We start from the raw sequence: 14,734 nt of genomic DNA, 5'->3' as shown, positions 1-14,734 counted from the left end.
TTTTGATGAACAAAGCTGAAAATGTTTCCTATTAGCTATAAAATAAAAGTTGGGAAAACTAGATCAAACCAAAGAATTGATTGTAGTGACATGCCAAGGAGCATCACTCTGAAATTTCACTATTGGCATTCATCATTCTATTTTTTCCACAAATGGACATCTAAATGTAATCACCTTCAGATAATGATGCTGAGGAAAATGGAATAGAATAGTTGGTGATATTTCTTGATTTTACTAACACTTTTGACCCAGTCCCACAAGACATTCTCATAAGCAAACTAGAGAAATGCAGTCTAGATGAAATTACTATAAGGTGGCTGCACAACTGGTTGAAAGATGGTACTCAAAAAGCAGCTATAAATGGTTTGCTGTCAGACTGGGAAGGCGTATCTAGTATCCCACAGGGGTCAGTCTTGGGTCCAGTATCAGTCAATATTTTCATTATTGACTTGGTTAGTGGAGTGGAGAGTTTGCTTATAAAATTTGAAGAGGACACCGAGCTGGGAGGGCATACAAGCACTCTGGAGGACAGGATCAAAATTCAAAATGACCTTGACAAATGAGAGAATTGGTCTGAATTCAACAAAATTAAATTCAATAAAGACAAGTGCAAAGTACGACACTTAAGCAGGAAAAATCAAATGCACAACTACAAAATGGGGAATAACTGGCTAGGTGGTAGTACCGTTGAAAAGGATCTGCGGGTTATAGTGGATCACAAATTGAAAATAAGTCAACAGTGTGATGCAGATGCAAAAAAGGCTAATATTTTAGGGCAGTGGTTCCCAAACTAGGGGAGCCGCTTTTTTCAGGAAAAGCCCCTGGCGGGCCAGGCTGGTTTGTTTACCTGCTGCGTCCGCACGTTCGGCCAATCGCAGCTCCCAGTGGCCACGGTTCGCCGTTCTCGGCCAGTGGGGGCTGCGGGAAGTGGCGCAGGCTGAGGGACATGCTGGCTGTCCTTCCCGCAGCCCCCATTGGTCTGGAGCAGCGAACCGCGGCCAGTGGGAACCTGCGGACGCGGCAGGTAAACAAACGGGCCCGGCCCACCAGGGGCTTTCCCTGAACAAGTGGGCTCCTAGTTTGGGAACCACTGTTCTAGGGTATGTTAACAGGAGTGTTGTATGCAAGACGTGCGAGATAAATGTCCCACTCTATTTGGCACGGGTGAGGCCTCAGCTAGAGAACTGTGTGCAATTCTGGGCGCCACACTTTAGGAAAAATGTGGACACACTGGAGAGAGTCTAGAGGAGTGCAACAAAAATGATAAAAGATTTAGAAAATCTGACCTATGATGAAAAAAATGGGCATGTTTAGTCTTGAGAAAAGAAGACTGACAGCAGTTCTGGTAACAGTCTTCAAATATGTTCAGGGCTGTTATGAAGAGGATTATGATCAATTGTTCTCCATATTCACTGAAGGTAGAACAAGAAGTAATGGGCTTGATCTGCAGCAAGGGAGGTTTAAATTAGATATTAGGGAAAACTTTTTAACGATAAGAGTAGTTAAGCTCTGGAATAGGCTTCCGAGGACAGTGGTGCAATTTCCATCATTCGTGGTTTTTAAGAACAGGTTGGACAAACACTTGTCAGGTGTGGTCTAGGTTTACGTGGTCCTGCTTCAGCATGGGGGGTCTAGCTTTGATGACTTCTTGAGGTCCCTTCCAGCACTACATTTCTATGATTCTACTCTTAAGCTGGAATTTACATTCTTGGAGAGATTATGGTAGCTGATGTTTTAATGAGTTTAATATAGCATTATTAATTATTTTTATTATATTATTATTATTATTAGACATGCAATTGCAGTAATGGCTGACGGTTGGGGCTCCATCATGCTAGGCACTGTACTTTTACATGGAAAATGACAGTCCATACCTCAAAGAATTTACAAACTGAAATACAAGACATAACAGGTGGTTGAGACAAAAAAACAAGGTGGGTGGGGGAACCAAGGTTATAAAAATAATAGCATGCACCTAATTCAGAGCCAATCAGGAACTGTAATCAGAATTCACTTGCCTTGCCATTATCAGGTTGCAGTTTACTCTATGCGTTTTGTTCATTTTTTTTGCTGGCTGCTCCATGACTCATGAACAGCATTTTCAGTGTCAATCAGCAGCTTATAAATCAGGTGTTAACAACAACAAAATTCATCTTCCCTTATAACTTTAACCTTGTATTTAGAAAGCCAAATATATAACTGCCATGCGAGAAATTTCCAACAACATATTTCCTCTGTAAGTAAACACCACAGAACAGCAAATTGTATTCTAATTAGATATAATCAATCGTGGCCAGCAATAATACATTGACTGGCATGTTTCCTTCTATTTTTAGATTTGATTCAGCATATTAATTAGCTGCCTGAAGATTAACATTTATTTGTATGTACCTTGCACTTACCTTCCATCATTGAAGACATGTTCAAGTCACTTTGGCTATAGCTACAATATGTTACTAAATAAGTCTTAAAACAGGGTTCATTGCTTGCCTTGGAAATAAATTTTAATTTTTTACTGATCTACAGCTTTCCCTTATTATCTCAGACAAAAAACCCCGACTTTTCCTTATTAGAGCTATTCATTAGAAGTTCGCAGGGTGCCAAGAGGAATGAACAAAGAGCAGCTCACTTAGGGCTCTGTCATGTGGGGAGCTGAGTACCCTTCATTCCAACTGACTTCAGTAGAAGTTGGAATAGAGTTGCAGGATCAAGCCCTTATGCTGCGTTTTACCGTAGTTTTAAGGCACATGCAAGTAGATTGGATTTTAGTGCTATTGGTGGTTCAAGGCTTCATGTACATCCAGTCCCTGGCAATACAATATTTACTTTGGACAAAAAGCTACATCAAATTTATTATTTTACTCAGAACAAGTGAGATGTTGATAAGGTGTAGTTAATGAGATTGGGTAAATTAGTGATTTCCAAATAAGCACTAACTGTGATGGATCTCAGTTTGAAGTACATTGATGCCTTGTGTCTTCCTTAAGGCATATGCCTAAACTTCATTAACATTATTAGAATTTACTTGCGTGCATCAAGTGACAAATTGGCCCTTCCACCCACGATGTTTGCCTGAAAGTTTAAATTTAAATTATATTATTCTACTGTATGGATGAATGATAGTTAAATAAAAACATCACCAAAATGAGGAAAGAGAATATTTCAGTTATGTCAAACACAACTAGAATTAAACTTTGTGAACTGATTATTTAGATTGACTGTGATACTGACAAAGGAAAAGTTAAGTGCCTTCAATCATGATGCATGGTGAGAGGATTATATGTCACTTTAAATCCAATTTCATATTGCCAACTTCATCTGAGTTTCACTGTAATTAAGAAAATAAAAAAAATAGATCATCACAATTAAGATAAACACTAAAAATATTGTTTCCCTACCTCTAGGACTGTTGAGTGAAGCTTCTGATGCCCTACCACCATCTCCACAGTGACTCTGATCAAATGGAAGGCACTGATCACCTGTCCCTGCCAGCACATCATAGTTCTTTGCCAAATCCTTTGTTTCGCTGAGAGATTTCACTTTGTAGACTTTCCTGGTGTTGGTATCTGACAAGTAAAGGGATTCTGACACTGGGTCCACAGCCAAGTAGTACTTGTGAGCTGGACTTGTGCTAAGACAAAAGAAGAGCAAAGTCACAAAATTAATTTGTTCATCTTTCTCCCATCTTTCAGTGGCATAAGCTTTACTTTCATGTGTGTAGTACGTGTCATTACTTTCAGCATTCAAAAACAAATTTACAACTTGCATAAAGCAGTAGGGTGCACCATAGACTATTCTTGATGAGTACAAATATCCACTTCAGATTATTTTAACCTTATTTAATCATTAAGAAAGACCATGATGTGAAATGTGGTGCATTAATTCATTCCTAGTACATTTTCAGGAACAAGGCAGAAGGCCAAGTACCATTAATGCAACTAGGCATGATTTAATGCACCATAATTCATGCACTGGATTGCCTTATTTCAATTATGAAACATTATTTTAAAATATTTATATATGCTAATTAAGCGATGAGGCTCAAATTCTAATTGGTGAACTGGGCTGCATCTCATTAGCCAATCAGATTGTTTGTTTCTCTCTGACTGCTTTGTGATCCATGTCAGTTTGGGGAAGAGGATGGCAAGTAGACAATGGGCCTAATCCTGCTAAGGTTGCAGGCATCCTACAAACACTGGTCCTGGTCAAAAGAAGCGATCAGTGTGGACAGGCTCTGAAGCCTAGTCAGAGGGTCACTGAAATCAAGGCGACTCAGTGCATGCATGATTAGGACCATCGTTAAGCAACATCTGTAGAAGTTCCAAGAACTACCAGAGACACATAATGGATTTATTACCACCAGAAACGGTTTCCTAATGTACTTCTGGGAAACAGACTGACTTATAACACAGCAATGCTCTCTTTGGAGGGGGAAGGTAATTTCTGGCCATCAACTATACTAGAATCTTTACAGAGTCACAGAGTTTAAGGCTGGAAGGGACCATCAGATCATAGTCTGATCTCCTGCACATCACAGGTCACAGAACCCCACCTAGTTACCTGTATTGAGACCAATATGCTGTATCAGACTAAAGCAGTAGTTTTCAACCTTTTTTCATTTGTGGACCCCTAAAAAATTTCAAATGGAGGTGCGGACCCCTTTGGAAACCTTAGACATAGTCTGCAGACCTCCAGAGATCTGCAGACCACAGGTTGAAAACCATTGGACTAAAATATTACAGCTCTCAGGAGACTAAACTATTGTGTTCCACAGGCACAGAACAGGAGGGAACGAGGTCCCCACAATGGCAAGGAATTGATTTGTTGACATATACCCAGATGATCTTAGTAAGCAATCCATGTCCCATACTGCAGAGGAAGGCAAAACTCGCCACAAGGTCATGACAATCTGACCTGGGGGAAAATTCCTTCCTGACCCTGAGCATGTACTAAGACCCACCAGTCAAGCAGCTGAGAAAGAGAATTCTCTCTACTGCTTCCAATGTTTCTGGAACATGCCTCAAGGCCAGTTTGTGATTTTCTGTTTCAATACACTGTATTTAAATTTCTTAATGAAATGCACTCTTTGTTAAAATATTCAACTGTCATGTAGTTTAAAGAAACACTGTGAAAAAAACACACCCTTCTTTCAGAAAAATGTTTTAGTACTATTGTTACAGTGAACACTTGAGATTAATGTAATGGATAAAGGTGAGAGAAAAGATGTGTTACTCTACTTTGTCAGTCTGTTTATTTGGTGTATTTGACAATGCTTTGTGTACAACCAGTTTCCTCTGTCTGTGTGGGTCTTTCACACAACAGGGAAGAGAAAAAAAACAATATAAAGAAAATGTAATTTAAAATCGCCATGTTTGGCAGGGATTCCAGGGCAAGTGTAGTGCCTGAAAGTACTTTTAATGTCCCCCCCGACGTTTTTTTTGTATACTGATTAGATTTAAAGTTGAGGGAGTCACTTTAAATATGAAACCTTTGACTGACTGAGGGAGGTAACTAGGTTTTATTGACCATTTATTAGATGGTCCTACATCACTGGGCAATGTTATAGATCAATGGAAAAGTATGTTATGAACTATATTGGTAATGGGTATGAACATATATATATTCTTTGCTCCATTTCTTCTAGTTTATTAGTCTATTTTGTGCTCTATGTAACTTTGTACTTTGCTGCAACTCCTCTAGTAGAGGATCAGTTAGAATATCTTATTTCCACTGGTGAAAGATTATAAAAAGCCCGTGACATAAATTTGATAGTTAGAGTCTGATCCTGCAAGGTCCTTAGAACCCTCAACTCCCACTGACATCCAAAGGAACCGAGTACTCAGCACCTCACAGGATCAGGACATAAACTCGGCTAGTATAATCCTGATCATAAGCTTTTATGAAAAGGAGAAGGTGGCCTGGAGAGAGAGATACTGACAGACTGAATAGAAGGATGTGAGATATGGAGAAAGGAAGGGGTGCTGAGAGAAGGGATTGAGGTGGGGGAAGAAGGATGAGTAAATGCTATTAATTGCTGAATTAAAGTTTGTCATTATTCTGAAGTTAACTAAAATTTTGTAAGAAAGGCCATTTCTGGTATTTGCAGCTAAAGTTCAAAAGAGACTCGGTCTGACCAAACAAAAGATTTTCCATAAAATACCAGTATGGAAAAATTTGCTAGTAGAATTCAAGATGTTAAGTAAATGTACTCTATGCATCCTGTAAAAACCACGAAGTACTAGAGGTCATTATGTACTCTCCTTTTAGATATGTTTTCTGTTATCCATGTGATTAGGTTTAATACACTGGTTATTAGAAACCTCGATGTTATCTATGCTTAAAATCTTAAATGCTAAAATGTTTGAATTTAAATATTACTACCAGAGATGGGGCAGAACCAAATACTTCTGATTATATGGGAAGTTTGGAATCATATCCAAACCTGGGACAATTTTTAATTAGCAATGTTAAAAACTGTACCAAGTAAATTAATAAAGCAAAATTAACAGTGATTCATTTCAGAACAAATTATTCCTTTCCCTTAGTTCTTTATCTTTGGCAACTGGTGAAGTGGAGGGAGAATAAACAGCTTTATTACCACATGTTAGATCCCAATTACAGAATGCTGAGAAAACAAACAGGACCATCCTGACCTCAGAGTCAAAAAAACTTTCACCCAAGAATATCAATCTTTTTTAACTGAAATGTTTTCAAGTGAAATAAACAAAATATTTCCAAAAATCAAAGTTACCCAAACCCATGGAATCACACTCCATGTACATGCCATGCACCCCACAGTGTTGTTCCACCTTTTAAAATAAACCCAATCTACATGTAATTTCCCATTGAGGAGAGGAAAGAAGAAAGAAGGAAAGGACGGCATGTGACAGATGCCAGTCACATTGTTTAATGGGCAGCTGCTCAGAGACTATGTACACAGGCACTGTATAAGAATCTGAAAAAATAGAATAGTCTCTATAAAGTGGTCATCAAAAGGAGGCAGCTGAGCACCCCCCAAAAAAAGTATCTCAAGGACAGGACACAAAATCCATCACACGAATATACCCAGCCTCCAACTTACTAGTTTTACCCACAAACCCCTCCCCTTCTGCCACCACTTAGATGAAATTGGAACCTGTCTGTATGACAAATTGCCTCTCTCCCCATGTGATATTGCTACAGAGGGGGCCCCCACGGTATAAATAAAATGGGGGAGTTTCTATAAGACAATTTTTGTGTGTAGCCCTAGAGTTTGGAATTCTCTCCCACATCAGGTCTCAAATCGCCTGAATCTTTTAACCTTCAAGGAACGTTCTGAAGTTCATCTCTTTTAGCTACTTTTTGAGAGGGAGGACAGTGCTGAGGCTGGAATTTGGAAGCCCTTTCCCCCTTGCATACCTATGCTGTCAGCAGCCAAAATTCTGGTGCTTCTGCTTCCTGAGTTCAAGTTATAAGGAGAGCTACTAAACACAGCAGCTTGGGCATAGGTGGAGGGAGTGATGGCCTTGCCTCCCCTCTGCATCAGTCAGCAGTCTGGGCTGGCATCAGGAGGAGAGCATGCTGCAACTGTTAAGGGGCTAGATCAGCATTTTTCAAACTGGGGTCTGCGAGGGTACTCCAGGGGGGTCCGCTGGCCCTGCTGATCAACTCCTCCCCCTCCAACCCAGTGCCTCCTGCATGCCGGGGAACAGCTGTATCAATTTCTTGGGGGAGGGGGCGGAAAGAGGTGGGGAAGAGGAGGGGCAAGGGTGAAGCGGGAAGAGGTGGAGTGGGGGTGGGGCCGAGTGGGAGGCTTAGTGGGTCGACAAAAAGTATGAATCAAAATGGGGTTGCTAAAATTTGAGAACCGTCGGGCTAGATTATTGCCTTTCCTTATGAGGGGAGGAGGGATATGTGGGGAGGAAAGAATGAGCCTTGAAAGGGTGGGCCACAATCACACTTATGCAGGGAGGGACTACAGCTGCAGTCCTTCTGTTAGGGAAGTACAGGGACAACTTTCCTACATACCTTGGATATACAAACCCACCTCAAAATGGGTGAGAAGGAGGCAGGGCCACAGTCCTGCTCTCCCTCTGCATGAATTTGAAGAGCTAGCTGAGCATCCTCAGGCAGGGTGTAGCATGAGACCTTCCCCAGTGCTTTGGGGAATTCCAGGAGCTCACTCTGTGGTAGTCTGACTCCAAACTGCAGTTTACTCAGGCTGTCCCAGAGGGGATAGTTAGTGGTTGCGCCTGCTTGTGCTCTCTAGCAGTCTGGAAGCATTCGGCATTCCTGTGCCCTCCCTAGGAAGAAAGCCTAGTTTCCACCCACACCCGTTCCTAACGTAAATTGGCTGTGGCTTTTAAAGCCACAATAAAGCTGTGTACAGTAAGGACTGTAAACAGACTTTCCATAACCTCATTGCCTGTATTATCTCCAAGTGATGCCCTTCAATTTACCACAAATCACTTCACTTAAGGTAGTCAGAATAATATAGCTTTGCAAATAGGCAATTAATACTTACAATTAATACCTGACAGCACTTTAGTGGGAAGTGGGTATTGAGACCAATATGCTGTATCAGACTAAAGCAGTAGTTTTCAACCTTTTTTCATTTGTGGACCCCTAAAAAATTTCAAATGGAGGTGTGGACCCCTTTGGAAACCTTAGACATAGTCTGCAGACCTCCAGAGATCTGCAGACCACAGGTTGAAAACCATTGGACTAAAATGGTTTGACACGTGACTTAATTTAACTAAGATTTAAGCCTATCCAAAGAAGCTAGTGTATTTTGTTCTAATGCACTGGTATTTAGAAAAATCAGTTCAGAAAGAGAAACAAAAATTAAAACCCCGATTAATGCCATTTTGCTGACAATTGTCATTCCAGAGTGAACAAATTCAATTTTCCTCTTTTCAACTTCATAAAATTTGAAGGACTTTGACAGATTTAATACATAACAAATGGAAACAATCATTAAAACAAACTGTGGAGATGCATGCTATTAGCCAGGAATTGTCACTTTAATATCTTTCTATTAAGCTTTTGTTGTAAAATGCCTGAAAGATGATATCTTTTAGAAGGAAGGTAGCAAACAAACTATCATATTCAATAATACGATTGTGGCTAAAATCTAACAACAATGATTGTCATGTCAGCCCTTAAAACATACCATTTTAAAATACATTTTCTGGATTTGGTTCCGTCTACTACAGTACTCTCCTTACTATGCCATGCAATCATCAAAATGGGATGTATCAATCATGGTTTATTTACCTGCTTTTTAAAATAATATATCAGGAGGCTGAAGAGCTTGTTTCTAGGGAAAGCATAAGCAACCTGATACTCAGCAGCTCTCTGTTCTTTCTAATCTTTCTTAGGTCATTTCTAAGGCCCTTAGAAATTGTCACAGTTGCCTTAGCCACACAGGGGAAGTAAGGGCCACACATGCTCAGTACTCCAATACTCAACCAAGACCCTACCTGTGGTGAGGAGGGCAAGGCCTGCTTGTCAAGTGTGCCTTGCTGCAAGCAAGTGGATGGCAGGAATGGGAAGAGCCCTTGTCTGCCCTTCCCTTCTCCCCCTCAACTACTTGCTGGCTGGTATAGAATACTGGGCGCAGTGGGGACTGAGATGCTCCATGAGAAAGAGGGAAGTAACTTGCTTCCTCTGCAGAGCAAAGGAGAAGCAGGGAGAAGAGTGTGACTCACCAAGGGCAGGTCTACACTGCAGTAAGAGATGTGACTGCAGCACGTGTAGCCATACTGAGCTAGCTCACACAACAGCAGCAGTGAAGCCATGAGAGGATGGGAGGAGCATGTACCTGGTGTAAAAGTTCAAGCTGCTAGTACGTGCTGCCATCCATGTTGCTGTGGCTTCCCTGCTATCTGAGCTAGCCAGATCAAAGCTAACTCGGGTATCTCTATATGTGCTGCAATCACACTGCTGATTGCAGTGTAATCATACCCTCAGGGCTGCTCATGGAGCAATTCAGCTATGCACTGCCCCTTACTCAGGGAAGTGTCCACAATTACAAGCTAGCCATAAGTTAATAAACTACAGACCTCTCTAGTCTTCCTCTAGAGACTTTTATTTGTTTTTCCATTTCTAAAATGTACCCATTCCAATTTCCCTAGGCAAGCGTATCTATGATATAATACAAAATTAATATAACAAAAGTTAATAAAATAACCGAGTTACCTTTTACAATAACCTTAGTCACTCTTCAGTCAGAAAGCTTTACACTGTGCCTTGCTGATTAACCTCATATTGTTTCAGTTTAGTGGGGGAGGTGATCCCTGTCAAGTGAACAAACCTATGCTTCTCTAAAGCAAACAAAGCTGAATCTGATTTACATTCATATTTGTTAACCACACAATGTTTCTGTAAGCCTATATTTAAAAAATTCCTTTGTTTAGGAATATGCCTTGTTGCTTGTTCATGAATGATCCCTTAAATCAGTTGGATGCATGCATAACTGCACCATGATTTACTTACCTATGTCTTGTATCTCTGTTCCTAATATGACAAATCAATCCAGGAGCCATAAGAAAAGCAAAACAACAAACGTCAGTATCAATGAACAAACCAAACCAACATAATAATAACCTTTTCCCTACCTCACATAGCCATACAAAACATAGTTAACTTTGTATATCCCCTCAATGTAAATTGTAGACCATAAAGACATAAGCAGTTAAATTGTTCAACATCTCATCTCTATTCCACTCATTTTTCCCCTCTCAAATTCAGTTGCTTCCTTTCCACCACCCACAGTACACATATCTCTAACCTCATCTTGAGCAATTAACGTGCAACCATACTCTAACCATGCTAGCTGGTTACATGACCACATGTTTTGATGAGTAATATAGGTTTAGTGTGGCCTCTATACAGTACATGGAACACAGTTCTGTGTGTTTCAGTACTGATGTAAGTAAGGGCTTGATCCCAAAAAGTGCCGAGTGCTCCCACTGACCTCAACACAAGTTGAGGGCACCCATCACCTTGTAGGATCAAGCCCTAAGTGAGGCAGGCTGCAGCATGCCAATGGTGAGTGAGAGACATGCTTTATGGTAAGGTTTAGGGACGAGAACAATTTTATAGTGTTACCTATAGCAGTGGTTCTCAAAGCCGATCCGCCGCTTGTTCAGGGAAAGCCCCTGGCGCACCAGACGGGTTTGTTTACTTGCCGCGTCCGCAGGTTCGGCCGATCGCGGCTCCCACTGGCTGTGGTTCACCGCTGCAGGCCAATGGGGGCTGCGGGAAGCGGCGCAGACCAAGGAACGTGCTGGCCGCCCTTCCCACAGTCCCCATTGGCCTGGAGCGGTGAACCGCGGCCAGTGGGAGCCGCAATCGGCCGAATCTGTGGACGCGGCAGGTAAACAAACTGGTCCGGCCTGCCAGGGGCTTTCCCTGAACCAATGACCAATGACCAGTGTGCCTTAGAGTGAAACTGGGTAAAGTGTCAATTATAGGGGGTTAGCTGTGGCAGGGTAGCTTTTTGGAGGCATAGCAACATCTGGTTTGACAGATACTAGTTTGGAATGCCCATGGCCTGTGCCTGTCTCAGGTTCAGTCCAGCTCTACTTTGCTGTGCTTTCCAAAAGAGATGGGGAACAATTTGGGTACTTCTGAACTTGATCTGTCCATGTACAGTACATGCAGGCAAAGTGGCCATTGCTATCTCTGAGCTGATGTACACACTTGCTCCTCAACTCAAATATTCCACCAGGAGTTATGTTGATTTTAAGAAAAAATATTTTAAAATCTTACTTTATTTTGAAAATCTAAATAGGAAAAAATAGGGGAGGGAAGACTTATGACTATTCAACTTGTAGCTTTCTTGATTAATTCTGTGAAACATCCTAACATAGGCAACCCTCCCCACTGCACCCCTGTAAGTGGCCACTTTAAGGTAACCCCAAGATTTTCCAGGAAAATTTGATGCTTAGTGAGAAAGTCATGTTTCTAATAAACAGCCACATTTGGTCAGTCCCTTAGGTCCCTTAAAAACATTTCACCATATTTCTTATAGCTCACATTAAAAGATCTGACCATCAATCAATAAACTCCAAGATTTCCTACCTTAATTCTAAAATGCTAATGGAATTTCCTGAGGGAAAGATGCGTCTGACAAAATTGAAGTCTCCAATATACACACTGCCATCAGGACCAGAAGCCAAGGCAACTGGGGCAAAGAGTTTGCTGCTGAGAGCAAGGCCATTGCAGTTGGAGCAGGACACACTTCTCTGGTGTCCATTACCCATGGCGGTTGAGATGACTGGTGGCTGCTGGGAAATGAACATGTTTTCTCCATTTCCTTTGTGTACGATCCCTAAACATGAGAGAAGAAAAATGAAGGCGACAAAAAAGGGCATATTACTTATTACAAACTAAGTTGTGCTCAATCCTGTTCTGCTTTCACCATGCAGCAAAATTATGTAGGGCTTCCATTTTTGTTTTCATTTATTCTACCTTCTGTTCCACATGGAAGGATCATTACCTGTAAAAGCTTGTTAAAATTAGTTTTAAGATTCTCAGAAAATATTTCTGAGCCACACACAATCTGGATACACTCTTACCATGCCAACATTTTTAAGTGTGGGTGCCTAAAGTTGTGTGTCTAAATCTGTATTTTGTCATCTGAATAAATGGCCTGGTTTTCAGAGATGCCACCATTGACTTCAATTGGAGCTTCAGGTGCTCAGCTTTTCTGAAAATCAGGCCACTTATATTTACTTAAATAACTTATTTTACTCTACTTATTTCTGTTTAAATAACTAAAAGATGCCTATCCAAGGCTGTAGGCAACCTAATACATCACTGACAATACAATTAAATCTAAGCATTATTAAAATGATAGCACACCCTTAGCCTTCTCCAAAAAACCAGTCAAAGAGGTGTCTTGTGTAGCATACCTGGAAAATCACTAAAAATTCAAAGTATTTTAGACCGGGGGGAGGGGGGGGTAGATAGAAGTTTCAGAGTCCTGAAGCCCTTGCAGAGACCACCCTGTTAGCTACCCCACTTTTTTTTTTTTTAAAGGAGGGGGATCCAGCTCAAGCACCCTTGTGACTGCGTCTGTAGTAGTATGGCACAGGGAGAAAGGTGGTCCCTCGGACAGGCTGGTCCCCGACCATTAGGGCTTCACAGGTCTTAATCAATACCTTGCATTCCACCTGGAGACCAATAGGCAGCCAGGGCAGATCCCAGAACACTGGAGTTACATGCTTTGACTTAGGTGTCAAATTTTATACACAGAGTCTGAAAGTGTTAGTATAAGTTCTTAAGAACCTTTGACCCACCAAAACTGAAATAAAATGATCTGGCAGAAAAAAAAGGCAGCAGCTAAAATATTCTGCACCTTATCTTTGAATTTGACAATACAGGAGAAAAGCACATAACACGTTCAGTAAAGCATGGCCAGATCTTTCAACCAGTATATTAAAAGGTTCTAAGAACCTTCCCCGATTCTAAACATCTCCACTCTCTGAGCTATTTTAAAAACTGGGATCGTGATGAGAAGTCAGGATTGGTTAACGTTCTAACAAATCTACTATTAATTGAAGTACTATCTGATTTCTTAGGGATTACTATGTAAATATTCATTTTATTCATACATTTTTATTGGGTAGCAGATGAATTTCTTAAACACTTTGAATATTTAATTAAGGGAAATTAATAGCAGGACTGCTCTGTATTTTTCAGAAAGGGCATCAAACTGCAGTATACAATCACCTTTCAAATTTAAATAAGAGATGCTTGATAATAATGTATAAAAATGTTGGTGACTGCAGCACAACTGTGTTAAAAGTGGAAGAGTAATTCCAGTGAGTGAACTTCTTACCAGTGAGAATGTAATATGCCCTGCCATAAAGAGGAAAACAGCTTTCTAAGATGTCAGTATTTCAGCACTGCACTACAGGATATATCATTCAAAAATCTTTCCGATTATTAGGTTGGTAATACCAGATCCAGTACTAACATCATTTTCTCAGGTAGACATTTTTTTATAACAATATAGCAATACAGTTAACAATTACCCTCAAAATGACATGTTATTACTAGACATAGCAATTTTCAAACTGAAGATAGGTATTCTCTTGATACAGCAATTCCAAAATTCCCTGTTTCTATTAGAAAACCCAGTATGCCATCAAATAAGAAGAGTGATTAAAGGAAATAAAACACAAATGAATGTAGTTTCTGATTACATTGGCACAACTGATGGCTTGCCTTCCTATGTGGCATTGCAGTATCAGTATATGATATTGCCCTTTCTGGGTAAAGCTGAAATAAAAAAATGTACATAAACACTTTGTGTTGTGCTATTTTCAGCTTTTGAAAATATAGATCATGTTGAAGACTTCTTTAATTGTTGTTGTTCCAAGAATAGGTTTCACCTGCCTATGCATGACACCACACCATTCAACCTTGCTCAAGCTATTAACACCAATTTCTCATCAAATTTTAGTTCAAGAATGCATTATTCTTCTGATAGATCTCTTCTACCTCACTCCATAGCCCACCTGAATCTGCTTGCTATGTAAAATGATCCAAGAATCACAACAATGGGCCTGATTCTGAATTGAAGAATACCAGTTTAACACCCATGCAACTCCATTTACTTCAGTGGAGTTACTCCTTATTTATACAGTGCAATTTAGATCAGAATCAAACCCAATGAGTATTATGCATGCATGAAGCCAAAAGGGTGCTAAGCATTCAGGAATTTTAGGGTATATCTCCTCTG

General features: G+C 40.5%; 1 protein-coding gene across 9 annotated transcripts in view; it reads right to left on the bottom strand.

The window, feature by feature from the left end:
• Positions 1-14,734, bottom strand: part of TENM1 (teneurin transmembrane protein 1) — a 517,886-nt gene that overhangs the window by 82,370 nt on the left and 420,782 nt on the right. For all 9 annotated transcript variants that reach the window (XM_037909021.2, XM_043523191.1, XM_043523186.1 and 6 more), the window contains 3 exons: positions 12,067-12,316; positions 10,477-10,497; positions 3,399-3,631 (listed from right to left, as the gene is read on the bottom strand). In XM_037909021.2, coding sequence (XP_037764949.1) covers positions 3,399-3,631; positions 10,477-10,497; positions 12,067-12,316 — 504 coding nt within the window. The remainder of the gene's footprint in view (positions 1-3,398; positions 3,632-10,476; positions 10,498-12,066; positions 12,317-14,734) is intronic.

The sequence above is a fragment of the Chelonia mydas genome, chromosome 9 (genome assembly GCF_015237465.2).
Source record: "Chelonia mydas isolate rCheMyd1 chromosome 9, rCheMyd1.pri.v2, whole genome shotgun sequence".
NCBI classification, from domain to species: domain Eukaryota; kingdom Metazoa; phylum Chordata; order Testudines; family Cheloniidae; genus Chelonia; species Chelonia mydas.
Note: the sequence above shows the minus strand (reverse complement) of the source record. Positions and strands in the feature narration are given on the sequence as shown.